The 26,884-nt window shown below is 47.1% G+C and overlaps 2 protein-coding genes and 1 long non-coding RNA gene across 4 annotated transcripts; 1 reads left to right on the forward strand and 2 right to left on the reverse strand.

Annotated features, from left to right (window-relative positions):
• Positions 1–7: 7 nt before the first annotated feature.
• On the forward strand, positions 8–11,473 carry hsf1 (heat shock transcription factor 1). 2 transcript variants are annotated; one of them, XM_062487027.1, is made up of 14 exons: positions 9–452; positions 1,567–1,675; positions 2,482–2,618; positions 3,015–3,139; positions 3,263–3,338; positions 3,477–3,538; positions 3,753–3,849; positions 4,142–4,278; positions 5,585–5,791; positions 6,443–6,523; positions 9,180–9,285; positions 9,490–9,546; positions 9,800–9,857; positions 10,018–11,473. In XM_062487027.1, exons 1-14 carry the CDS (start codon positions 327–329, stop codon positions 10,215–10,217), a joined length of 1,578 nt encoding a protein of 525 aa, XP_062343011.1. In that variant the 5' UTR covers positions 9–326; the 3' UTR covers positions 10,218–11,473. The 2 variants fall into 2 exon arrangements, with proteins under 2 accessions (XP_062343012.1, XP_062343011.1); XM_062487028.1 differs by lacking the exon at positions 6,443–6,523 and having other exon boundaries at positions 8–452.
• A 244-nt stretch (positions 11,474–11,717) lies between these two features.
• On the reverse strand, positions 11,718–23,448 carry si:ch211-80h18.1 (uncharacterized protein LOC555593 homolog). Its single transcript, XM_062487271.1, has 29 exons — positions 23,373–23,448; positions 22,245–22,280; positions 21,884–21,946; positions 21,736–21,786; positions 21,346–21,390; positions 21,150–21,185; positions 19,250–19,279; positions 19,005–19,052; positions 18,583–18,636; positions 18,338–18,382; positions 18,198–18,242; positions 18,062–18,103; positions 17,855–17,893; positions 17,679–17,750; positions 16,965–17,039; positions 16,672–16,707; positions 16,514–16,564; positions 16,387–16,419; positions 16,226–16,264; positions 15,516–15,569; positions 15,248–15,289; positions 15,110–15,154; positions 14,962–14,994; positions 14,586–14,630; positions 14,325–14,489; positions 14,206–14,238; positions 13,903–13,938; positions 13,567–13,611; positions 11,718–12,101 (listed from the first exon to the last, which is right to left on the reverse strand). The coding sequence occupies exons 7-29, from the start codon at positions 19,260–19,262 to the stop codon at positions 12,067–12,069; spliced, it is 1,125 nt and encodes a 374-aa protein (XP_062343255.1). The 5' UTR covers positions 19,263–19,279; positions 21,150–21,185; positions 21,346–21,390; positions 21,736–21,786; positions 21,884–21,946; positions 22,245–22,280; positions 23,373–23,448; the 3' UTR covers positions 11,718–12,066.
• A 315-nt stretch (positions 23,449–23,763) lies between these two features.
• On the reverse strand, positions 23,764–26,595 carry LOC134007066 (uncharacterized). Its single transcript, XR_009927991.1, has 5 exons — positions 26,525–26,595; positions 25,974–26,038; positions 25,818–25,886; positions 24,258–24,293; positions 23,764–23,803 (listed from the first exon to the last, which is right to left on the reverse strand). It is a non-coding gene; the product is annotated as an uncharacterized LOC134007066 (long non-coding RNA).
• Positions 26,596–26,884: the final 289 nt, after the last annotated feature.

The following is a 26,884-nucleotide window of genomic DNA, read 5'->3' on the forward strand; positions in this document are numbered from 1 at the left end:
CATGCGCCTGTGCAATGGGCATTATTTACGCAGTTCGTACTTGGGAGACATGTAGATTGGATGGAAATTTCCATCTCTTATAGCTAGTTATCGATCATACAAGGTCCCATTCTTATACGCTACTGTTTTGAATATTTGGACCCTGTGAAACTCTGTAACCGTCTTTGTTGTAGTTACAGCTTAAACTGCACTGTCAATAATATTACGCTTGTTTAGGCTTTGTTATTCTTTAGAGCGCTCCCCCTTGTGTCGGTGGCTATTTTTGGAGTCTCCTAGCTCGTTAGCTAGCTGTAAACTTAGCAAGCATTTTTTTTGACTGTGTTGTGATGGAGTTCCACGGTGGCGGGTCCGGCGGTGTTATAGTCAGCGGCAGTAACGTACCAGCTTTTCTCACCAAACTATGGACTTTAGTTGAAGATCCGGACGCCGATTCACTCATCTGCTGGAGCCCTGTAAGTTACTACGACTGAGAGTGTACTGGCAAAGCTACGAGGTTAGCTAGCTTGCCCAAATAAGCTGCCATTTATCAATACTATCCAACATTGTAGCATGCAGTTTAATGTTAGTGTGAGGTAGTGAGGTTCCACTTCCAGCTATTAGTTTAGCTAACGATATGATATAGTTAGTTTCCCTAATTAGCTCTAGCTAAATCGTTGTTAAGCTTAAGGTAGCCTGTGCTAGACTCACGTTAGCCGAACTGGTTCGCAAATTAGCTAGGCTAGTAGTAACCAGACAGCTATTGTATTTAGTCTGCGTTAACGGATTGAGGGATTTGGGAGTTTGGGATTGCCAAATTATCTAACCCCAACTAGCTAGTGGACAAAAGCGTATGTTTGAGACTTTTGAAGCAGCTGTTTGACTGTGAATCGCAGACGTTTCTGAATCATAAATAACCAGCTGCTGTTCGGGGTTGCCAGGTGACTAGTTAACTGTTATTTTGCATTGTAGCTAACTGTTATTTTTGAGGGGGTTACAAAGATGTACAGAGCGTAAAATATAAATAGTTAACATTTTAATATGGGGACACGGTGTGATTAAATAAAGAAATACAATTAAATATGTACATACTCGGAAGTAAATACAACGAACCAACTTAAGTTTAACTACTGGAAATAGTTGTTCACGGGCTCGCTACGTAGGAACAACTCTTGCAGCAAGATGCGTCATAGGATATCGGGAGAAGAGGGTAGTGTCTAACTTTATCGGAATGTTAGCTAGAGTGTTAATCGAGTATTGTGTGAGACCTGGCCACAGCAGAGACCGTCGCTGCTATTGTTTTGAGGTATTAGGTCGGGTTTGGGTGCTCATCTGCAGGCATCTGTGACGTTGTTTGTAAAAGGCCTCTAAAATAAGACTTGATTTGACCAAAGCTTGATGGGCATGCTGTCTCACTTCCCAGAACAGAACAAAAATAAAACTCAGACCGTTCTTTGACTCTGACCACTGAAATATTGTTGGAACTGATGCACTTCTGATTCTTGACTTTCTGCTGTAATTTCTATTTGTATGGTATGTTGCTTTGGATAAAATCATCTGCTAATCTAAGGTATTGTGATGTTGTCCCAGAATGGAAATAGTTTCCACGTGTTCGATCAGGGCCGCTTCTCCAAAGAGGTTTTGCCGAAGTTCTTCAAACACAACAACATGGCCAGCTTTGTCCGCCAGCTCAACATGTGTGAGTATCCTCCCCCTCCTGTCTCCTCACCCTTCGTGTCTCCTCAAACTTTGTGTCTCCTCCCCCTCCTGTCTCCTCACCCTTCGTGTCTCCTCCCCCTCCTGTCTCCTCACCCTTTGTGTCTCCTCAAACTTTGTGTGTCCTCACCCCTCGTTTTGGACTGGGCAACATGGCCTACATTTTTTAGAATGTACACAGAAACTTCAAAGGAAATAAGTATGATTTGTTTGGTTTTGATTTGAACAAAACAAGGATTAACAAAAGAAAACATAGGGATACTGATGTAGCCCCATGTAGAGACAGTATGAAGGTACAAAGCTGTGGCGACGTTGATCTGTCCTCCAGAGCAAAATTACAGACATAAAGAAAGGACACCTCTGACTTGTACAGTAACAGCCTATACCAAACAGGTATCACATTCCTTCCCCCTCCTGTAGCTCCTCCCCCCTCCTGTAGCTCCTCCCCCTCCTGTAGCTCCTCCCCCCTCCGGTAGCTCAACGACACTGACGTACACCCCCCTCATGGAACTGAAATGTGTAGTGTAATTCAATGTTGTGTTTTGTAATGGAATATTTCTGTGTTATAATTGTGTCATGTAATGGAGTTGACCCCTAGGACTAGCTAGAACTAGGTATAGCCTCGTGATAGGCTAGAGCACCTGAATGCAAATCAAGAGATCGCAGGTCTGCATTCCCCCACAGTACTTCAAGGCACTTTAAATAAAAGGCGGTTGCATAACATATTGTTGGAATTGTAGAAAAGAGTTGGATTCTAAATCCCAGGTCCCCCTGTGTGTGTCTGTCCAGACGGCTTCCGGAAGGTGGTGCACATCGAGCACGGCGGCCTGCTGAAGCCGGAGAGGGACGACACAGAGTTCCAGCACCCAGACTTCCTCCGGGGACAGGAGCACCTGCTGGAGAACATCAAACGCAAAGTCACAAACGTACAGTCTGCCTGACAGATCTGCTCGTTCTGTGTGTCTCTCTCTGTTTCTCTCTGTTTTGCTGTCTCTTGTTTGTTCCTCTCTCTCTCTCTCTCTGTCTCCTTTGTTTCAGTCTCTCTTCTGTCCGTTCTCTGTCTGTTGCTGTGCTTTCTTCTGTCGAGACTCTTCCTTCCTTCTCTCTGTGTCTGAGGGGACATCATGTCGGAATAGCTAATCTGGAGCCAGCATGGTCTACCATCTGGGGATTAAATCCTTGAGGATCTGGTCATCTGAATGTATAATCTGGCCAGGCCAGAATCTTTGACAAGCAGGGCCAGACTGCTCCTTCAGGATCAATGCTCGTGTGTGTGTATGTGTGTGCACGCTACCTGCTAAATGTGCCCTGTGGTCTCCCAGGTGTCCAGTCTGAAGCAGGAGGACCTGAAGATCAGCACGGACGACGTGTCCAAGATCCTGACTGACGTGCAGCACATGAGGGGCAAGCAGGAAAACATTGACTCCAAGATCATCGCCATGAAACAGTGAGCGGAGGGGGGGGGGAGGACACATGCATACATCAACAACAAATAACTTGCATGCCACACACACTTACGCATGTTTAAAATGCGTTTGTCCAATGTATGTGTGTGTGTGTGTGTGCACAGTGAGAACGAGGCTCTCTGGAGGGAAGTGGCCAGTCTAAGGCAGAAACACACCCACCAGCAGAAAGTCGTTAACAAGGTAAACACACACACATACACCCACCCACCCCCCACACACACACACACGTATATATTGTGGTAAACAGGGTCTCATCCTGTGAGCCTGTCTCGCACTCTCATCCCGTCTCACCCTGTTTCACCCCTTCTGCGTCCACAGCTGATCCAGTTCCTGGTGACCTTGGTTCAGTCCAACAGAGTGCTGGGGATGAAGAGGAAGATGTATGTGACATTAGCATCTTTATTATGTAGCATTTATCCAAAGCGAAGTGCACCGTGCGTGTGGAAAGTCCCCTTGAGTTTCAGTGGGGAAGGGTATCAAACGATTTGACCTGCTATGTTGTTGAGAGGGGGGGGGGGGTTTGGGGTTGGAGATTGTGAGGTTATGATGACTGGACCTGCTTACGTGGTCATGTGACCGCTGTCCCCTCTGCAGACCGCTGATGCTGAACGACAGCAGCTCCGCCCACTCCTTACCCAAGTTCAGCCGACAGTACTCTCTGGAGCCCCTGCAGGCCTCCCCAGTCATCTCTGTGAGTCCTGGAGCCTAGCCTATCTTAGCATAGCATAGGGTTCTCAATGAGTCCTGGCGCATAGCTTTGCATAGCATGGTATTGTCCTGAGTGCTGGAGAGTAGCTTAACATAGCATAGTGTGTTCTGAGTCCTGAGGCCTAGTTTATCTTGGCTTAGCATGAACTTCTATCTAGGAGTCCTGGAGCCAAACTTAGCACAGCATTGCATGACATCATACTGCATAATCTATTTTGGTTTGTTCAGATAATGGCCAATAACATGTGCCCTTGTGTGTCTGCGCGGGTGTGCAGGCGCCTGGCAGTGCTTTCAGCGCTGTGAACCTGTTCCAGACAGAAGCTCCTCTAAAGTCTGGACCCATCATCTCTGACATCACTGACCAGGCCACACCCAGCCCTGTGGAGGACAACAGCGATTGGCTGGAGGACAGGTTAGTGCCATGACCACCACACAATAAACAAGCTTCATTCATGTCACTCTTTTGTTTTGTAACGCTCTGTATCCACGTGTGGGCGCAGTTCAGTAATAGCCTGAGACAGGGCTCCAGACTAACTTTTTTTATTAGGAGCACAGTAGCCCCTGACTGAAAATTTTAGGAGCGCAAGCAGAAAATAGCAATTTTAGACCCTTTTTATGGGTGCTCAAGCAGCCCTAAATTTCATCTCAGCACCCCTAAAAATAATAATAAAATAATAAAGAATATATTGTTTATTATCATTTGATGCTGGTAGTTCATGAAGAAAGGGACATCCTTAGTTTTTTCATTCATTCAATATTTTGCATAATAATACATAAATGTATTAATTGTTATCCAGTGAAATTGGGGATTTATATTAGCAAGAGGGTTTAGCACTTTTGCAAGGCACTGTATTCATGTCATTCTCATTATGGTCTCTAAAGGTCTGATCCTAGAATCGCCCCTGGTACAATTTCTGGGGAAATTGTGGGGTGTGCTTGCGTCGGTTGCAGATGGGTCCGTTTTTTTACTGACATTTTATCAACTGATCTACAGCGACGCACCACATAAGCTTGAGTTTAAATACATTATTTAATGTGACATTACGTACTGTGCATGCAAGTCTTAGCTAAATGACTTAAATGTATGATGCGCTTTTCGATCAGTCCTCCGACACCACGACACGATACATGCCGAGTATAACAGCACAAACACAGGCAGGGATACAGTAGCAACGCTAGTGTTAATAAGTATTTAGCTGCTCGGCTCCATGACGCCGTGTAAGAAGGGCTCGTGAAACTGCTCACCAAAAGAACAAAGGGAAACCCACTTGTCTGGCAGATTAAGACATGTTCGTAGGAACCTAATGAAAAATAGCCTAAACTTTCCAAGACTTTTAGCTAGGTGTATAGGTACCTAGCGAAAAATAGCCTAAACTTTCCTAGACTTTTAGCTACGGTACTAATGCTGAGGGCTCGCTGATATCGCTGTCTTACTAGAACGTTGTATCTATGCATCGTTGCTAACGTGTGCTGACATTGTGCACACCCAATAACTTCCAAATTTGTAGGTCGCACATGCGCGAGTGCTTGTAAAAAATGCTTGCACTGTCTCAAAAACTGGTCGCAAAATGCAACTATTTGGTCGCAGTCTGGAGCCCTGGCCTGAGAGCCTGTTAACCTGTGTGTTAACCCTAACCCTGCCCCCTGGTTAACCCTATATAACCTTGTTGTGATCTCTGGTTGTTATCCCTGGTTAACCCTGGTTGTTATGCGTTCAGTTCCAGCAGCCCACGGGTGCTTGTCAAGGAGGAGCCATCCAGTCCCGGGGGGGAGGAGCCATGTTCTGCCCAGGCGGGGCTTCCAGCAGACACACCCCTTTCTCCCACTACCCTCATCAACTCCATCCTGCAGGAGAGCGAGCCCGGCCCCGCCCCTAACTCCGCCCTCACAGATCAGACGTGTCTCAGTGTCGCCTGTATTGACAAGTGAGAGTCCTACCCCCTCTAACCCTGCTCCAACTACACACACACATGCACACTTGTCCAATAGCACCCAGATGGACACGGGCAGGTGTGAATCCAGGGACGGACCAACTAAGTCGCCTCTTCAACCCCAGTTACAGTACAACCAGAGTTTTGAACCAGTGAACCCCAGTTACAACCAGAGTTTTGAACCAGTTTACCCCAGTTATGTGAGCTATCATTCTCAGGTATCTTTAGCATTCGCAGACTGATATGCGGCTTTCTGTCTAGTTTTTTTCTGTCTAGTTCTAGCTGGGACAGCAGTGTCTATTCTGTTTAGTTCTAGCTGGGACAGCAGTGTCTATTCTGTTTAGTTCTAGCTGGGACAGCAGTGTCTATTCTGTTTAGTTCTAGCTGGGACAGCAGTGTCTATTCTGTTTAGTTCTAGCTGGGACAGCAGTGTCTATTCTGTTTAGTTCTAGCTGGGACAGCAGTGTCTATTCTGTCTAGTTCTAGCTGGGACGGTATCTATTCTGTCTAGTTATAGCTGGGACAGTATCTATTCTGTCTAGTTATAGCTGGGACAGTGTCTATTCTGTCTAGTTATAGCTGGGACAGTGTCTATTCTGTCTAGTTCTAGGTCTACAGTCTAGTTGTTGTGCTTCTATGTTTCAGTTCTGCCCAGGTGTCAGATGTTTCCCTCCTCATCCCCAGCCCCTCCTCCACCTCGTCTCCACAGCTCAGGCATCATCTGGGGTTAGCATGTCAGCTGGCCCGCCACACCCTAGACACCGTATCAAATGCACCCTATAGACACACCACACCGTAGACACCGTACAGTGATAGCCCCACTATTACCGTAAACCCTGAAGCACTGTCATCAGCCAACAGTTAGGATGTTCACCTGGTTGTAGTTTCACCCTTTTTGTAATACCGTTCAGTGTTTGTATTGGGACAGTGGTTATTGCCAACCACAGCAACCGCTCTTTGTAAACAGGGAAGATGTGTGTTGCTTCTAATCCTAAACCTCCATACCCCCCCAGGTATGATCCCCATCCCCCCACGTCTAACCTCCCCCAGGTGTAATCTCCCTGGTGTAATCCCCCAGGTCTAACTTCCCCCCCAGGTGTACCGTATTTTACGGAAAATAAGCCGCGGCTTGTACTCTGATTTTACAGTTTTCTTGTGCTTGTGCGGTTTATATTTCGAAGCAGTTTATAGTCCGGTTTTAGAACAAAAAAGTGGCTTCGTCTCAAGATCTCTACAGACCGTGCAGCTAATTTAATTCTCAACACTTGAACGGGGGCTTATTGCTTGAAAGAGGAATGATTCGTAATGAAAGTGAAAGTGCAGTTTATATTCCAGTGCGGTTTATACTCCGATTTACAAACTCAAAGTCCTCATTCTGTAGGGGTGCGGTTTATATACGATGCAGTTTATTTTCCTTAAAATACGGTAATTTCCCTGGTATAATCCCCCCAGGTTTAACCTCCCCCAGGTGTAATCTCCTTGGTGTAATCCCCCAGGTCTAACCTCTCCCAGGTGTAATCTCCCTGGTCTAACCTCTCCCAGGTGTAATCTCCCTGGTCTAACCTCTCCCAGGTGTAATCTCCCTGGTCTAACCTCTCCCAGGTGTAATCTCCCTGGTCTAACCTCTCCCAGGTGTAATCTCCCAGGTCTAACCTCTCCCAGGTGTAATCTCCCTGGTGGAATCCCCCAGGTCTAACCTCTCCCTGGTGTAATCTCCCTGGTCTAACCTCTCCCAGGTGTAATCTCCCAGGTCTAACCTCTCCCTGGTGTAATCTCCCTGGTGTAATCTCCCAGGTCTAACCTCTCCCAGGTGTAATCTCCCTGGTGGAATCCCCCAGGTCTAACCTCTCCCTGGTGTAATCTCCCAGGTCTAACCTCTCCCAGGTGTAATCTCCCTGGTGGAATCCCCCAGGTCTAACCTCTCCCTGGTGTAATCTCCCTGGTGTAATCTCCCAGGTCTAACCTCTCCCAGGTGTAATCTCCCTGGTGGAATCCCCCAGGTCTAACCTCCCCCAGGTGTAATCTCCCTGGTGTAATCTCCCAGGTCTAACCTCTCCCAGGTGTAATCTCCCTGGTGTAATCCCCCAGGTCTAACCTCCCCCTGGTGTAATCTCCCTGGTCTAACCTCTCCCAGGTGTAATCTCCCAGGTCTAACCTCTCCCAGGTGTAATCTCCCTGGTCTAACCTCCCCCAGGTGTAATCTCCCTGGTGTAATCCCCCAGGTATAACTTCCCCCCAGGTGTACCGTAATTTTCGGAAAATAAGACGAGGTTTGTACTCCGATTTTACAGTTTTCTTGTGCGGCTTATATTTCTAAGCAGTTTATAGTCCAGTTTTAGAACAAAAAAGTGTCTTCGTCTCAAGATCTCTACAGACCGTGCAGCTAATTTAATGCTCAACTCTTGAACGGGGGCTTATTACTTGAAAGGGGAATTATTTACTGTGTCGTCTCAGTTATATTATCAGGGCTTGGAAATACAGTGACTTGCTAAAGTAGGAAAATGGCTAGTAGAACATAACATTTCATAATAATTTCAGTTAATCAAACAGCTGCAAGACCCAGTGAAATGTCATAGGCTAGCAAAATAACGCTAGCATAGCTAACAACATTACTAATTCAACTTTGGTAGTGTAACCGAGCTCTTTGTAAGTTCGTTTTAGATATAATTGTATATGATCGTGTGGACAATAAGACACGGACGCGGTCTCTTTTCATAACTTGTATTTTACCACTGCTCTTCTTGACATCGCCATTCGAACAGCCCTCACTGATTTCACGTAATGCTTTCAGCATCAAGCCTACGGCAACTCCCGAGGGACAAAACACCCTTGTCCGTTGTCACATAGAAATGTCTGCTACAGTGGGTTATCCTCAGGATTTGCAAGCTAGCTAAGCTTATACTATATCTAAAATAATTTTGTAGACATAACAATGGATTCAGCCACTAAATGAGTGACTTGGTTTTCTTTCTTGACATATTATCCACAACCGAAGTGTGTTACACAATGCTGTAAGATCGCCTATACTCGTGCATTGCTCTTGGTACCCAGAATGCATTGCGGCAAGCTGAAAAACTACTAAATTAAGGGCATTAGCTTAGTTAAATAAGCATTGTTTGGAGTTCTATTGTTGTGTTCGTTCTGTTTTGATATGTGTAATGCGATGGTCTATAGTTTATAATTTGAGTGTTCACCCTTATTGGGAATGTTATCTAGTTAGATAGCTATCCAAGCTGTCCGCTGCGACAGTGTGTCTGGGCAAGTATTCTCTCGTGAGCATAGGTCCGCTTAATGTTAGCCGGCGCAATGGTAACAATGTTTGCTTTCAATGTGTGGTTTATATTCCAATGCCGTTTATAATTCCAGTCTCTCTGTCTTGCAGGCTCGAGCTAAACGACCACCTGGACAGCATCGACAACGGCTTGGAGAGCCTCCAGACCATCCTCAATGCCCAGAACATCAACTTTGAATCCTCCCCTTTATTTGAAGTAATGTCTCACCTACTTAGTCTGTGGGGTGCTGTCCTGCGGGGGGGGGATTGGGGGGCGATGTTAGCTGTGTGTTTGAGTGTTTGTCTCATTGCACTCGTGATCCTTTCTGCAGTTCTTCATGTACTATTATGACAATTTCAATGAAAGCTTCTTCTGAGTGGATGAATGCCAATGTAATGTCTTCTTGATGGTGTGTTTCAGTTTTTCAGCTCACCCATGCCCAACAGTGACTTTGACCTGGACACAAGCCTGGACAGTGTGAGTTAGTCCTCCCAGAAAACACTACCTGGCCCTTTAGCCAGCTAGCCCTGCCCAGCCACACCCTGTAGCTAACCCTACCTAGCTCCTTAGCGCACCTGCTAACCCTGCCTAGCTTTCTTGCTCACCCTGCCTAGCCCTTTAGCTAACCTTGCCTATCCCTTTAGCACACATGCTAATCTTGCTAATTTAGCCATCTAGCTAATGCTTCCTAGCCCTGTGTGTGTATCACAGTCCCACTTGTGTGTTTCAGATTCGGGACCTGCTGTCACCTGAGCCTCCCAGGGTGGGGGAGCCTAGCGAGGACTCAGGTTAGCACCCAGACACTTCCCGTCACACACCACCCTCACACACCACACACACACATCCCCCTTCACACACACCGCACACACACACACAGCCACATACATGTTCCCAGTCACACCTGTGACCCTGTGAGAGTGGAGACCGCATCACTACATGTTTGTGCAGGTAAGCAGCTGGTGCAGTACACAGCCTCGCCGCTGGTGCTGCCGGAGCCAGGCGACCCCGAGCCCGAGAGCAGCGTGGGGGACCTGCCCTCCCTGCTGCAGCTGGAGGGAGACTCCTACTACATCCCTGACGACCCCACCTTCTCCCTGCTCTCTTCCGACTTCCAGACGCCCTCACCCCCCCAGCCTGGACTCTCCTAGACGCTCCTCTGCATCCTGTCGCCCAGAGACTCTCGCTGCGCTGCTTTTATATAGGGATGTCTCTGTTTTATACAGCCATGTCCAACTGGGGAAATGTCCTCAAGTTCTTGAGCAGAATTGCAGTCAGTTGGTTGAAATCCCTACAGTCTATCCACAATGCTCCTGGCCTGATGCAGTCTTTACCCACAATGCCACCGGCCTGATGCAGTCTTTACCCACAATACCCCAGGCCGTGTCCAGTTCCAGGCGTGGTTCACAGAGCTCCATGATAGGATAGACTACAGATTTAGACTCCAGAATTTACCAGATTTTGTTTCTCCTCGTTGATCCTTGTGATTTCGTTTCTCTACTTTCTGTCCAATTCCTCCTCTCCTAGTGTCTGTCCTGCTTGTTTGGATTATTGGGTTATTTTTAAAAAGTAGTTATTTTACAACATTCTATATTCTTTGTGCTGCATGTTAGATACACTGTGGGTTTGGCATTTGTTCATGTTTGCATATCCATGTCTCTCTCTGGGATCCACTGGGTCTCTATGGGATCCACTGGGTTTCTCTGGGATCCACTGGGTCTCTATGGGATCCACTGGGTTTCTCTGGGATCCACTGGGTCTCTCTGTATGTCGGTGCTCACAGGTATTCATGGACACACTGTTCTGCTTGACCATCAAAATATTTATTTTGTAATAATATAAATAGCCTCCACTTATGCAGAGTATTGATTTGTGAGGAATATAAATTTCTTCCACCTATTGTCAGTAGAAGGATCATAGTCGTGTAGACGGGCCTTCTGTCACCTTGAACATTTCAACAGTTCCAGAGGTTGGTCTCCACCCTCTGCTCCTTCTGTTTGGTCTGTCTCAATCACCCGCCCTAGTCCACTTCCCTACTCCACATCCTTAGTGCCTAGCCCTAGTCCACTTCCCTACTCCACATCCTTAGTCCATATCTCTAGCCCTAGTAAATGTCTGTAGTCCTGGTCACTTGTCCATATCCCTAGTCCATAACTGTTCACAACCCTAGTCCTTGTCCATAACCCTAGTCCCTCAGTGGGATGGAGTATAGTCCCAGTGTGTGTAGTGGAGTCTAATTACAGTTGCAGACAGGGATGTGGTGGGTCTGTGTGTACCAAAATGGACAGTTGAGTACTTTGACCATAACCAATGACTGGCATAACCTGAGATTTGCTAACTGCGCATGAGAACAATATTTTGTGAAGGGTATGTTTCAAATAAACATGACTGTTTTGAAATAAAACCACTGCCTGTGTCTTTCATTAAAATAAAACCACTGCCTGTGTCTTTCATTAAGTGTTGAATAGACACAGGGACTTGGGTTGGAGTTTTATACACGTAGCTGTCATTAAACTGAGAAGAGTTAGAATAAGACGGAGCAAGAAAGAGTTTGATGTTCAAAATAGAAGTTACTTTTAATGTTTACGCTGACATACATTTAGAAATGTACAATTCTGACACTGAAGTTGCATATTTCTCACATTCTCTAAATATGGAAATACAGTACTTTAGAATATAACAAACCACAAAGATGAATTAAATTTTTGAGTTTTGTACAACAGTTTTTAGAGGGAGGGGAAAATCCTTTCATTGGGACTCCTTTCATCTGAAACAAGTTTCTCACATCGTCTTCTTGCGCAGGGACATGGAAAGGGAGTTATTAACAAGAGTGTAGAAATTGAATTTACAGTGTCATATTTAAGTTTAAATAGTTCAAACAAACACACAGACACAGAGGACTATTGCTGGTGGGCGGGGTCACTGGGAGGCTGCTGTGCTGATTGGTCCGTGCATTGGAAACGATAACGCAGGAAGTGGACCCTGGGCTTCATGTGGAAGTCAGCAGGTATCCTCCAGTTCCACATCTTCTGCACCTTCAGGAGCATCAGACAATATCACAGAACTCAGGGAGGCTCAGCTGGTAGGAGGGTAGAGGTAGACGTCTACACAGATATCACATTCAACATTTTATTCATTTGGAAGAAGCTTTTCTTCAAAGTGACATACAGTTACGTGTAGAGAACATCAAGAATCAGTAGCAGAAAGTCGAGAATCAGAAGTGCATAGTTCTAACATCCTGCCTGGGAAGCCCTTCCCGACTGCTAGGTCACAAGAAGAACCATGATTCTGCTGAAGCAGCATGAGGACTCACTTGAGCTTCTATCACTAAACACATCAATCACAATCTAAAACATTTTTCGTATAAAACCTTTCCTGTATGAAACCTAAGGGACTTCCTGTATAGAATCTACGGAACTTCCTTTTTGAACAGGTGACCTTATCTTACCTCAGACAGTGTACATGTTCCTGTATATAGCAGGACGCTGTGTACAATATGTAGCAGGACTGTGAGTAACAGTGTTTTGCACTGTGAAGCAGGGCTGTGTGTGTAGCAGGACTGTATATGTAACTGTGTGTAGCAGGACTGTATATGTAACTGTGTGTAGCAGGGCTGTGTGTGTAGCAGGACTGTATATGTAACTGTGTGTAGCAGGGCTGTGTATGTAGCAGGACTGTTTATGTAACTGTGTGTAGCAGAGCTGTGTGTGTAGCAGGACTGTATATGTAACTGTGTGTAGCAGGGCTGTGTGTGTAGCAGGACTGTATATGTAACTGTGTGTAGCAGCGCTGTGTGTGTAGCAGGACTGTATATGTAACTGTGTGTAGCAGCGCTGTGTGTGTAGCAGGACTGTATATGTAACTGTGTGTAGCAGAGCTGTGTGTGTAGCAGGACTGTATATGTAACTGTGTGTAGCAGAGCTGTGTGTGTAGCAGGACTGTATATGTAACTGTGTGTAGCAGCGCTGTGTGTGTAGCAGGACTGTATATGTAACTGTGTGTAGCAGGGCTGTGTGTGTAGCAGGACTGTATATGTAACTGTGTGTAGCAGCGCTGTGTGTGTAGCAGGACTGTATATGTAACTGTGTGTAGCAGAGCTGTGTGTGTAGCAGGACTGTATATGTAACTGTGTGTAGCAGAGCTGTGTGTGTAGCAGGACTGTATATGTAACTGTGTGTAGCAGCGCTGTGTGTGTAGCAGGACTGTATATGTAACTGTGTGTAGCAGGGCTGTGTGTGTAGCAGGACTGTATATGTAACTGTGTGTAGCAGGGCTGTGTGTGTAGCAGGACTGTATATATAACTGTGTGTAGCAGAGCTGTGTGTGTAGCAGGACTGTATATGTAACTGTGTGTAGCAGGGCTGTGTGTGTAGCAGGACTGTATATGTAACTGTGTGTAGCAGGCCTGGGTGTGGAGCAGGACTGTATATGTAACTGTGTGTAGCAGGCCTGGGTGTGGAGCAGGACTGTATGTAGCATTGTGTAGGTGAAGACGCCTACCTTCAGGACCCTGACCAGATGTGTTGTACTGTTCAGCTGCTGGAACTGGAGAGAACAAACAAAACCGAGAGAAGAGAAGAACCCTTGAGCATCTGTTCCATGAGGAAGCACCTCGGTACCCTGAGGAACCACCTCGGTTCCCTGAGGAACCATCTCTGTTCCCTGAGGAACCATCTCTGTTCCCTGAGGAACCATCTCTGTTCCCTGAGGAACCACCTCTGTTGCCTGAGGAACAACCTGCAGCCTCACCAGCCCGCTCCCAGAGCTGTCTGGTGGGTGTGTGGGTGTGTGAGTGGGTGTTTATTGTTGACTAACTAGGACTCTCATGAAGCTTACCAGCCAGCTGTGACTGTTCTGTTCCAGCAGGCTGACCTGAGTGAAACAGACACATGATGTTAACACACAGACACACACATACACACACATAGACATACACACGCATAGAGACATAAACACACACACCTTACTTAACCCCTTAAAAAACCTCATCACAAACAAAGGAAAACGTGATACTACGAACTCCTTTCTAACAACCCCGTCACAAACAGGACAACTTGATGATGCCACGACCTAGCCACCCAGTCTGTCCTGACACACACTGCTCTCTGTAACTATGGGCCTGGTCTGGAGGAGACTCACTGGAACCACGGGCAGCTTGTGGGTCCGCTGTTCCTGCAACATCAAACAGAGAGGGACTCTCAGAGAGCTGCCGACGAGTTAGGGTCAGTAGTGAACACAACAGGGTCTGTAGTCAGCACCTTTGTCTGTTGCCATGTCTGTTGTCGTGTCTGTTGTCGTTCCTGTTGCCATGTCTGTTGCCGTGTCTGTCGCCGTGCCTGTTGCCATGTCTGTTGCCGTGTCTGTTGCCGTGTGAGTGCCTACAGCATCAGTCTGGGTAAAAGTGTTGCTCGGAACCCCTGTAACTGTGACATCACAGGCCATCACAATAATATAATGTTAAGATAATGTATTCAATGGTTATGGTTATGTATTCATAGAGGGCCACATGTTCTACTCACCTGATGACTCTGTGTGGTCGACAACAATGTGAAAATCTCCAGCTCCTACAAGTCACACAGTGCAAGTCCCATATTTTTGTCATTATCAAAGATCTTATCACAGTACCATCACAGTCATTATCACAGACTCATCGTAGTCATCCTCACAGCCCCACAGACCCCGTCAATCATTATAACAATTTCCAGCAATCATTATCAATCGTGATAATGCAATCATCATGTAATGAATCATAATCATTACAACACCCATCAGGTTAGTACCTGATGGGTAGTCACAATCCACAGTCATTATTACAGTTATGATTATAGTAATTATCACAGCCATAAACCAAGTCACTATCACGGTCATTCTGACTGTCTTTATTAGCAAGGGTACCTGTGACATTATGTCCTAATCCAAACTCGGATTCTGCGGAGATGAAAAACAAAAATGACCACTGAACAGATTCCCAAGCAAACGTACTATTCAACCTTTGGGAGGGAGTGAGATAAGGGGAAGGAGACTTCATCAAGACCTGACTGACCTGTAAAGTTCAGAAGTCCACTGGTCACTGTGACATCATCAGCCCCTGGGACAAACACTGGAGATGTTAGATTGGTGGAAACGGATGCAGAGGGATGGTCAAAAAGGGGGCAGGGAGAGGGGGCAGAGCTGTACCAACCTGGAGCGTCCGAGGCAGTGGAACTGTGGACGTCTCCCAGCACTACACATGGGGGAGGGGGAGGGGGGTGGCAGGGTGGACGAAGGGAAGGGACGAAACAAAGAAAGAGAGTGCGGAACAGAAGATTAAAACGAGTTTTGACGCATACTCTTGTGACCATGTGAAGCCAAATAAGGTTTAGACGCTTCGCGACACAGGGATGCTGGGAAGGGTTAGGGTTGCGACCCTGTCAGAGAGGTGCGGGAGAGGAGAGAGGCAAGGCCTGTACCTGGTGCAGGCGTGGAGGTGTAAACATCGTCCACACCATCTACCAGGACAGTGGCTAATCATGTGAAGAAACCAAATGTTAGCCAACATCAACAGACAGTTACGACCGAGTAGACTGGAAAGTGTGCCGTGATGATGTGAATCTATTCCTTTAGCAGACGTTTTTATCACTAGAATAACGCTACACCTATCCCCTGGTGCTAGTGGATAATCTGGTGTGACACCGTGTTTGTGTTCCTAGCTGGAAATACTGTGCTCTCTACCTGGAGATCCTGTCTGGAGATCCAGTCTAAATATGTCATCTAGAGGTTTTGTCAAGAGATCCTGTCTGGAGTACTAGTCTAGAGATCCTGTCTGGAGTACTAGTCTAGAGATCCTGTCTGGAGTACTAGTCTAGAGATCCTGTCTGGAGTACTAGTCTAGAGATCCTGTCTGGAGTACTAGTCTAGAGATCCTGTCTGGAGTACTAGTCTAGAGATCCTGTCTGGAGATCCATTCCTACCTGCGATGGTCCCCGTGATGTGGATGTGATCATCAACATGGTGGTCTCCTAGGAACCAGATATAAGCAATATTTCTACATTGTGCTGTCACTAATGCAGGGTATAATGCTATAGTTCTGTCACTAATGTAGCATACTGTTTGTTGCTAAAGTGCAGTCACTAAAGTAGGATGTGTGATTGAACTGTCACTAATGCAGGATGTTTCGTACCTCCATGGGTGTCAATAACCAGACTCTGTCGACCATTCCCTGCAACATACATATATACCCGTGAAAACATGCTATTTCTTTCAATCCACCTGTTTTAATGCAGATATTAAATGTACAGCAATAGCATAGGATGTTTGGGCCACAGTTAACTCATACCTTACCATTAGAGTCAGCTGAGTCTGTGCTGGAGACATCTGGACGGACAGGGGAATGTGTTTATAACTGGTGCTGGGTGGAGGAATTGTTCTGATGTTTGGTGTGGTATCCTACATGTGTGTGTGATCTTACCTGGGTAATCTATGGGTAAATGATCTGGAAGTGATATCACAGATGCTGCGTCTGTAGACCAAAACTGAGGGTGAGGTTGTTATAAACATCCTGGCTATGAACATTTATTAGCAGAAACGGTTAACAGGCACCAGATACTGGGGCGTTTTTAGACTTACCTGGAGCATCCATGTGGCCAGCGTAATCTCCCATGCCTATAGGAAGGCATGATGACAATACACTTTTACATCATGTTAGTGACGCATACAGCCAAAAGACTGTAGTCCACAGTCTTTGCTAGTGCACTAGCATGTCAACTATCCTGCCTCAACCTCATCTATCCTGCCTCGACTTTAAATAGCCTGCCTAGATCTCAATTAGTCTTCGTTGACCTCAACAAGCCTGTGTTGCAATTTCCAGAATACCACTGAACTAGCTATAAAGGTAAGCTTTCATGCCAGGTCCCACTGACCTGTGTCTGCTGCAGGAGGGTCGTCTGAGCCTGAGACATGGTCGGGGGAGGAGCCTGGAGATGAGTGGTCAGGTTCTGATTGGTCAGTAAGGTCCAGGTGGTCTCCTGTGAGAAGAGCAGTGGTCTCATTCATAAAACTGCGGAGGATTCACGTCAAAAGTGGCGTAGCAAAAAAACACAGAAAGACCTCACAAAAAATATTCTGATTTATGACACAGTGAGTACGTACGTCTCATACAGAATTCCCTTTATACATCACAGTTAACTCGAAATTTGGCCTATCCCACCCTTTTAACTCAGTTCAAGTCACACTGCTCACCTTATTATTTATATGTACGTTTTATTACATGGAAGTATTGCAAAAAATGACAGATTTAATTAAATATGATTTCAGAACTGTAGGTTACAAATGATCCGAGGGGTTATTTAGCAACAACAGATATCTCAGTTTATATTTATCACCCTAAATCATGTTCTTTGTGTGCACTCCAGGGAACTCTTCATATATAATATGTGAGACATACCATAACCCTAATATTTCTGTTTAATATAATAATATTATACAGGTAGGATGATTGGTACCTAATAGGATAACTGGTACCTAGTAGGAAAACTGGTACATGGTAGGATAAATGGTGTCTAATAGGATAACTGGTACCTGGTGAGATTACCGGTACCTGGTAATTAGTGAGCTAGAACAACAGCATTCAGTACCTGGATGGGCATCTGGATATGGGCTGCTACTGGACAGCAGATCGAGATCTGCCTCCGGGTCCAGATCCACACCTAGAGGAGAGAGATATGGAAAATATTGACATGGTCTAAGGGAATTTGAACATACTGCATGATGGACTGGGAACTGTGTTGGAAGTCAGGCTGAGGACACTTACCTGTGGAATCAAAGTGTGGTAACAGTCCTGTGTGTTCTGCTGGCAGAGCAAGGAGCATTAGACATTATGAATCAGTTTGAATCAGTTTGAATCAATCACAGGAATCATTCATCAGTTCTGGGTTCTAATGGTGGGAGGGAACATTGGCACTGATGAGTGGTACATGAGTGTTCATGAAGCTATCTTATCCACTTCAAGTGACCGTACCTGTGTCAATGTGAATGTCTGGACCGAAGGGATCAACTCCACCTACAAACAGAGCCATGACCACAACCATAAGCACAACCATGAACACAACCATGACCACACCACGCCATTAGAGGAGATATTGAGATGAACTCACCCATCAACCCAATGAGGAAGTCATGACTGGATTCATCTATGATGCCTGGGGAAGAGCATGAGCTGAGTGACGTGATCATGGACACAGAACGGATCATACCTGAACTGGAAAAACAATAGCACCCTCACCTGGACACTCACCTGTATAGTCCAGGTGAGAATCGGTACCAAACGGCTCAAGAGCACCTGGAGAAAAGAACCCACACAAAATGTTTACAGGTGTCAAGGCGATAAACAATCCAATGATTTCATCTAGCTTTTATCCAAAGCAACAGGGATTTAAACCTGCAGTGTTAGACCCTACCACTTAGCTATACGATGCAGTCTGTCTCATGCTGTCAACGGAATTATTGATAATCTTTTCTCTCCTATGAGACTAGACCTACCTGTTGTGGAGTCTGTGTGAGGGGTTCCATCATTGAACGGGTCCGTGCCTAAGGCTGAGACACAAGCAGTTGGACTTCAGAAACGCTGCTGCCTCCCTCATCACGCTCTGGGGTTAGGTTTCCTATCTTCTGCCCTCGTCCTCTCCTCCCCGCTTCCTTCTGCCTTCTCTTTCTCCTCCCCTCTCCCTCCCGCCCTCATCCTTCCTTCCTTCCTTCCTTCCTTCCTGTTCTCCTCTTCCTCCTCTCCTCCTCCCGCCCTCTCTTCCACCTCTCCTCTTCCTCCACTCCTCCTCTTCTTGTCCCCCTGCCCTGCCCTCCTCTTCTCTTCATCCTCTCTTCCCTTCTTCCTGCCTTCTCCCCGCAGCCCCCAGCCCCATGCCCTCATCCTCCATCCTGTCATACCCTGCTTCCTGTTTGCTCACCTGAATGGCCATTCTCGAGGGCTCCATTCAGCAGCTTGTGACCATTACCTGAGAAAGAAAGTGATCCCGTGAAATCCATTGGCTGTTACTCAGGAGTCATTAATAAGGGATGGATGATAGATCTCACCAGTCACATTACAACCAACAGCTCACAGAAAAGGTAGAATGGAGCCGTAATTCGATAAATGTTAGCGATTGTTGAATGATTAGAAAATGTGGGGGGTATTTGTTGTCTGCAGTGTTACCGTTGAACTCCATCTCAGGTGCCTCTGAACCTGAAGAAACAGCAGAAAAGCGTTAATCGTTTTTGCAATTTAACCTGTCATATCATGACATGACTCAGGTACCTTGACAGGGGTAGTGTGCATCTGCCTTACTGCATATAGCAACAGCAGCTGCAGGGGGTGGGTTAGAGGTGGGTTTGGGTTAGGGTGGGTTAGGGGTGAGTGAGGGGTGGGTGGGTTAGGGTTGGTTAGGGGTGAGTGAGGGGTGGGTGGGTTAGGGTTGGTTAGGGGTGAGTGAGTGAGGGGTGGGTTAGGGGTGGGTTAGGGGTGAGTGAGGGGTGGGTTAGGGGTGGGTTAGGGGTGAGTGAGGGGTGGGTTAGGGTGAGTGAGGGCTGAGTGAGGGGTGAGTTAGGGTGGGTTAGGGGTGAGTGAGGGGTGAGTGAGGGCTGAGTGAGGGGTGAGTGAGGGGTGAGTGAGGGGTGGGTTAGGGTGGGTTAGGGGTGAGTGAGGGCTGAGTGAGGGGTCAGTGAGGGGTGGGTTAGGGTGGGTTAGGGCTGAGTGAGGGGTGAGTGAGGGCTGAGTGAGGGGTCAGTGAGGGGTGGGTTAGGGTGGGTTAGGGCTGAGTGAGGGGTGGGTTAGGGTTAGGGGTGAGTGAGGGGTGGGTTAGGGTGGGTTAGGGGTGAGTGTGGGGTGAGTGAGGGGTGAGTGAGGGGTGGGTTAGGGTGGGTTAGGGCTGAGTGAGGGGTGAGTGAGGGCTGAGTGAGGGGTCAGTGAGGGGTGGGTTAGGGTGGGTTAGGGCTGAGTGAGGGGTGGGTTAGGGTTAGGGGTGAGTGAGGGGTGGGTTAGGGTGGGTTAGGGATGAGTATGGGGTGAGGGAGGGCTGAGTGAGGGGTCAGTGAGGGGTGGGTTAGGGTGGGTTAGGGCTGAGTGAGGGGTGGGTTAGGGTTAGGGGTGAGTGAGGGGTGGGTTAGGGTGGGTTAGGGGTGAGTGAGGGGTGGGTTAGGGTTAGGGGTGAGTGAGGGGTGGGTTAGGGTGGGTTAGGGGTGAGTGAGGGCTGAGTGAGGGGTCAGTGAGGGGTGGGTTAGGGTGGGTTAGGGCTGAGTGAGGGCTGAGTGAGGGGTGAGTGAGGGGTGGGTTAGGGTGGGTTAGGGGTGAGTGAGGGGTGGGTTAGGGTGGGTTAGGGGTGAGTGAGGGCTGAGTGAGGGGTCAGTGAGGGGTGGGTTAGGGCTGAGTGAGGGGTGAGTGAGGGCTGAGTGAGGGGTCAGTGAGGGGTGGGTTAGGGTGGGTTAGGGCTGAGTGAGGGGTGGGTTAGGGTGAGTGAGGGCTGAGTGAGGGGTGGGTTAGGGTGGGTTAGGGGTGAGTGAGGGGTGGGTTAGGGTGGGTTAGGGGTGAGTGAGGGGTGAGTGAGGGCTGAGTGAGGGGTCAGTGAGGGGTGGGTTAGGGTGGGTTAGGGGTGAGTGAGGGCTGAGTGAGGGGTCAGTGAGGGGTGGGTTAGGGTGGGTTGGGTTAGGGGTGAGTGAGGGGTGGGTTAGGGTGGGTTAGGGGTGAGTGAGGGCTGAGTGAGGGCTGAGTGAGGGGTCAGTGAGGGGTGGGTTAGGGCTGAGTGAGGGGTGGGTTAGGGTGAGTGAGGGCTGAGTGAGGGGTGGGTTAGGGTGGGTTAGGGGTGAGTGAGGGGTGGGTTAGGGTGGGTTAGGGTTGAGTGAGGGGTGAGTGAGGGCTGAGTGAGGGGTCAGTGAGGGGTGGGTTAGGGTGGGTTAGGGGTGAGTGAGGGGTCAGTGAGGGGTGGGTTAGGGTGGGTTGGGTTAGGGCTGAGTGAGGGGTGGGTTAGGGTGGGTTAGGGGTGAGTGAGGGGTGGGTTAGGGTGGGTTAGGGGTGAGTGTGGGGTGAGTGAGGGTGGGTTTGGAGTTCCGTGGTCTCGTACCGTGGGACGTGGTGTCAGCGTGTCCTCCCTCTGTTCCTGAGGAGACAGTCATGTAGTCATGTAGGATCAGACCTGGGCTCTGTGCTATGTAGCAGTAGGAAAGACATGCTAAAACCATGTTCTGCTGGGTTAGGGCTAGCCCCATACAGGGTTGGGTTTGGGGTTTAGGGTTGGTCCTGAACGGCATGGCTCTTACCTGGAGCCTGCAGCTGAGATGAAGAACTGCCATGTCCCTCGGCACCTACTGATGACATCATGACACACAACCTCACAACAGTTCTACAAAACACAACCTCAACAAGTTCACCCTGGTTTCTAGAGATGCTGCCCTCTGGTGTCTGCTGAGAGAATGCAGCACACCTGAATGTGCAGGATTTTGGTTCAAATATGGTGTGCCGGTTTAGAGGGTTCGGGTCAGAAGACAATGCATAGGGTGACACGTGAACAAGGGGGTGTAAGGTCATCTGGAGCACAGTTTGGTCACATGTACAAAGAGGTATGGACTACATGACGGTGGATCAGTGATTAGTGGAGGTACATAGCCCGCTGGGTGTCGTGGTGTAGGGGTGTGGAACAGAACTGGTACCAGAGATGGAGTACAAGAAGGACCCTGGCTGTCCTGGTGCACCAACAGACTCTGAAATCACACAAACACACATCTGAGAGGAGGAGCATCTGAAAGGAGGAGCAGGAGGAGGTGAGGAGGAGATGGGTGGGTCTGGCTGAAGCGTTACCTTGGGAAAAAGAGGATGCATCATGGAGACTTCCGTCACCAGGAGGACCCTCCTCCACCCCTCCTGAATCAGAAGAGTGAGTCAGATTCATGACTCACGAGTCAGAGCGCACATGAACAAGACACTGAGCATGTTTACATGTACATTCACAATCCACTGTTATTCGGATTCAATTTGGTTGGAAAGAAACGTTTGAACTTGGCCTGGATAGTTGCCCTGAGATTTAAAGGCACATTCATAATTTTAGGAATGCTGCTTTATTAAGATCAACGTTGTATGATAAATTACATGTATATGGTACTATACGGTACATGGTACTAAACTAAATGTATAGTACAGTATGGTATACTTTAGTTCTTACCGTTGATCCCTTGTGACGTGGAGGTGCTGCTGGAAGCTGCGACAGAGAACACATCGTGAGGTCTCACTCAAGCACACGGACAGCGCAGGGAGCGCATGTTGCACCCGGCTTAGACTCACATCCAGAACCAGCAGACAGGCTAGCACATCCATGCTGCTGGTTACACTGAGGGAAGTATTCTAACAGGTGTTGTGGTTATACTGGTGTGTACATTTAGTCATTTAGTCATTTAGCAGTCATTTAGTGTGTAGGTGCATGGGTGTACATGTATCTAGGTATATACTGTAGATGTGTGGGTGTACAGGTGTGCAGCAGTGTAAGTATATAGGTCTGCAGGTGTACAGTTGTGTAGGTGGTCAATCGTATAGCCTAGTTCTATACCGGCTTTCTTCTTACATTTACATTTAGTCATTTAGCAGACGCTCTTATCCAGAGCGACTTACAGTAAGTACAGGGACATTCCCCCGAGGCAAGTAGGGTGAAGTGCCTTGCCCAAGGACACAACGTCATCTGGCACGGCCGGGAATCGAACTGGCAACCTTCTGATTACAAGCCCGATTCCCTAACCGCTCTGCCACCTGACTCCCTCGTGGTTCTTGTGGTGGGGTAGTGTGGCAGCACCAGAGAGTGAAGGCCTCCCAGCCCTCTCTGGACCAGGACCACTCTAAGTGGTTCCCCGCTTCCCATTCTGCTAATCAGCGCCCCGGTGGACACAGACTGAGCCGACAGGGCTCAGAGGAAGAAGAAGTGTGTGGATGTACAGGTGTGGAGGTGTGGATGTATGCAGGTGTACAGGTGTGTGTGAGTGGAGGTGTATGTGTGTACAGGTGTGTGTGTGTGTGTAAGTGTACATGTGTACAAGTGTGTGTGAGTGTAGGTGTATATGTGTACAGGTGTGTGTGTGTGTAGGTGTACATGTGTACAGGTGTGTGTGAGTGTAGGTGTATACATATGTACAGGTGTGCAGGTGTATAGGTGTACAGGTGTGTGTGAGTGTAGGTGTATATGTGTACAGGTGTACATGTGTACAGGTGTGTGTGAGTGTGTGTGTGTGTAGGTGCACATGTGTACAGGTGTGTGTAGGTGTACATGTGTACAGGTGTACAGGTATATGCTTGAGAGAGTTACCGTTAAGAGCTTGGCCCTGGGCTGAGGCGTCTGGCAGAGCACTGATGCCTGGAAGGAAACAGCTTTTAGTCTGAGGTCGTCTTGGACCTTACACATTAACATACTACCCCCCCCCCCCCCCATTTTTACACACACACATTCACACATACCCAAACCCCCACACACACACATACCCACAAACACAGAGATGCACACACAGCCCCCCTCTGTTCTGGCGTAAACCAATCAGATGTGCTCTGGTGTAAATCAATCAGATCCGTCCTGGCGTAAACCAAATCAGACGTGCTCTGGTGTAAACCAATCTGATCGGCTCGGGTGTAAACCAATCAGATGTGCTCTGGTGTAAAGCAGCGAGCGATCTCCTGGCGGAGAGGGGATTAGGGTCATCTTACCCAGGCCCTTTGATGCTGTGCTCGTCTGTGATGCAGCTCCTGCAGGGGAGACGAGAGTCTTCTGAGATTTATCTATAAAGCCCTTCATTCAGCCCGCTGGAGGGAAGATAATGCCTACTTCCATACCTGCACACCCATGTCACTAGGAGAGCAGTGAGGCTTCAACTGGTTTTGACCAACAAACGGACTTTATGCAGTGGGGTTCTACTTCATAGAGTATGTGCCGTTTCGTTTGGTTTTATGAAATACCATTTAATGTTTATGTCCGTCTTACGCTGTTTGTCTTTGAAACCCGTTACTGTTAGGTCATTCAAGACATTCAAGTCGAATTAAAACATGCATGCCCGTCATTTAACTTTAAAGATCTATCCTTCAGACATTTCAGTTTGGCCTCTGACCCCAATCACTCACAGAGTCATCTGTTTAGATTGACAGATTTAAACACAAGGTCATTGCTGTTCTCTTCATTGGTGGTATGTTGTTAACCTCTCACCCATATGCTTATCCTGACTCTTGGAGTCATCATCATCTGAAAAGAAAAGGACATTAATAAACTGAATAAATATATTTGTGTCCATATTGCTTTAGTGTGATGTTCCATTCCACTATTAAAAGGTTAGGATTAGGCATCCTATTCTCAGTGATATTTAGAAGGTCTAGTTTGACGATGCTGCAGGTCTACTATGATAATGTTAGAAGCAGGTCTAGTATGACCTACAGCACTATCATACTAGACCTGCAGCATTATCACACTAGACCTACAGAATCGTCATACTAGACCTGCAGGAATGATCAGGAATGATGCAGGTCTCGTATGATAATACTGCAGGTTTAGTTCAGTAATGCTGCAGGTCTAGTATGAAAATGCCAGGAGCAGATATGAAAATGGCAGTCCTACTGGTCTAGTTAACTAATGCTACACATCTAACTAGATAGGGCTGTGGAGTAGGTCTAGTGTGGGTATGTGGCAGATCTAGTATGATCTAGTTAGGTAAGGATGCAAGTCTAGTACGGTCTAGAAGCAGGTCTAGTAACCAAATGCGAGGAGCGGGTCTAATAAGCTATTGTTAGGAGAAAGTCGAGGAAGGAAATGCAAAGTGCAAGTCTACAATGGTGATGCTTCAAGTATAGTATGATATTGCTGCAAGTCTAGTATGGTAATGCTACAGGCCTAGTTTGGGAATGATGCAAGTCTAGTATGATAATGCTAGGAGCAGTCGGGTAATGCTGCAGGTTTAGTATGTTGATGCAGCAGGTTTAGTAAAGCAATACTGGGAGCAGGTCTAGAATGATAAAACTACTGGTCTAAGTAGTAAGATGTGGCTAGGAGCAGGTTTAGTATGATAATGCTGCAGGTTTAGTATGATAATGCTGCAGGTTTAGTATGATAATGCTGGGAACAGTTCTAGTATGGTAAAGTTACAGGTATAGTATGATAATGCTAGGAGCAGGTCTAGTATGGTAAAGTTACAGGTATAGTATGATAATGCTAGGAGCAGGTCTAGTATGGTAAAGTTACAGGTATAGTATGATAATGCTAGGAGCAGGTCTAGTATGGTAAAGTTACAGGAATAGTATTATAATGCTGCAGGTCTAGAATGGCAATGCTCAGGTCTAGTTTAGTAATACTAGGAGCAGGTCTAGTATGGTAAAGTTACAGGTATAGTATTATAATGCTGCAGGTCTAGAATGGCAATGCTCAGGTCTAGTTTAGTAATACTAGGAGCAGGTCGATGATAAATTGTCTCAAATGTAGTAAGAGCGATTTAGCAACATAACCTGACCCTAACTCAACAGAAGTACTTTGCTATTTTAGAGTATGTTATTGTGTCATGTGAATACTATTTTAGAGTGACGTTAAAACCATGCCATGTTAAGGACCCCAAGTTAGAGTGATATTAGAACTGTGCCTATTTAGGATGCACCTCATCTAAACGTTTATGGCTGTGAACTTAGCATCAGGACACGTCCCTCACCCAAGCCTCTCTATCTCGGCCCCTCCGCCCCATTCTTCACACCATCCCTCCCTTTCCCCCGCCCTTCCGTCTCCTACCCTCCTCCTCCTCGGAGAGCTCCTCTTCTCCCTCCTCTGTCTCCACCTCCGTGTCCTCGTGCTCTATCTCTGGACAGAGAAGTCAGGGTTACCCTTGAATCAACGGCATCGCAATGAACTCAAAAGGAACCCACAAGGTTTAGGGAAAGTTCCTACCGTCCACTGGGGCTGTGAAAGCTGTTACTACCAGAAAGACAACCACTGACGCAATTAAAAGATTTCTGTGGATAAGAAATAACACCTCAGAATTCATTATAACAAACATAATTGTTGTTATTACTATGACAGTTCACAATAATAACTTATTAACTACGGTTAATAACTTGCTATTGTTGCGAGCCACTTCAATGCTCCTGTAGGTTATTACAAAGTACAATACAATACAAGGACACAAAATTAATCATGTCCCGAGGTCTAACTCTATCCCCCTGTCTCCACAGAATGTTGGTATAATCAGCATTACAACATTTAGATCATCTTTTCAGACTTCAGATGAAGACTAGATACCTTAGCCCTAACAGTCAGCAGATGTCTAGATACCCAACTGTCTATCTTCCCTACCACACCTGTAAACATCTCAATAATCTGATCAACTCTGGATCACCAAAAATGACAAAATTAACGATAAACATCAGCAACCAGCTCCATGGAAACTGCTTATTGAGGAGACAGCCCTCCACAGCAGTAGCTCTGCAGTGTTGACTTACCGTGAAAGCATGTTGTAAAGGTCTATGTGGGGGACTGAAACACAGACATCAAGCAGCTAGCACACAGGCGTCCTTATGCTTCAGTGGGCATGGCTATAAATTTTATACTCTCTCAACCCCCCATATTGGGAGGGGGCAGGACCAGCCCTAACCCAGCCCCTGCAGCTTCAGACCCTGACAGTTCCAGCTCTAACCAGACCAGGGCCAGACCAGGAACCAGATCAGGACCAGACCAGGACTGACACCAGGATCTGCACCAGGACCAGACCAGGACCCAGACCAGAATCCAAGCCAGCTCTAGAACCAATCCTAGCACCATTATCAGCCAATACACAACCCTAACCTCAGTACCTGGTCAGA

This window comes from Osmerus eperlanus, chromosome 20, assembly GCF_963692335.1.
Source record: "Osmerus eperlanus chromosome 20, fOsmEpe2.1, whole genome shotgun sequence".
Classification (NCBI taxonomy): domain Eukaryota; kingdom Metazoa; phylum Chordata; class Actinopteri; order Osmeriformes; family Osmeridae; genus Osmerus; species Osmerus eperlanus.

Coding starts and splice junctions, on each gene's coding strand:
- hsf1 (XM_062487027.1), top strand. CDS start 327: ATGGAGTTCCACGGTGGCGGGTCCGGCGGTGTTATAGTCAGCGGCAGT. Junction 3,539..3,752: donor CTGGGGATGAAGAGGAAGAT/GTATGTGACATT, acceptor TCCCCTCTGCAG/ACCGCTGATGCTGAACGACA. Junction 4,279..5,584: donor AGCGATTGGCTGGAGGACAG/GTTAGTGCCATG, acceptor TTATGCGTTCAG/TTCCAGCAGCCCACGGGTGC.
- si:ch211-80h18.1 (XM_062487271.1), bottom strand. Junction 16,565..16,671: donor TGGCCACATGGATGCTCCAG/GTAAGTCTAAAA, acceptor TTTGGTCTACAG/ACGCAGCATCTGTGATATCA. Junction 16,265..16,386: donor AGACTCAGCTGACTCTAATG/GTAAGGTATGAG, acceptor TGTATGTTGCAG/GGAATGGTCGACAGAGTCTG.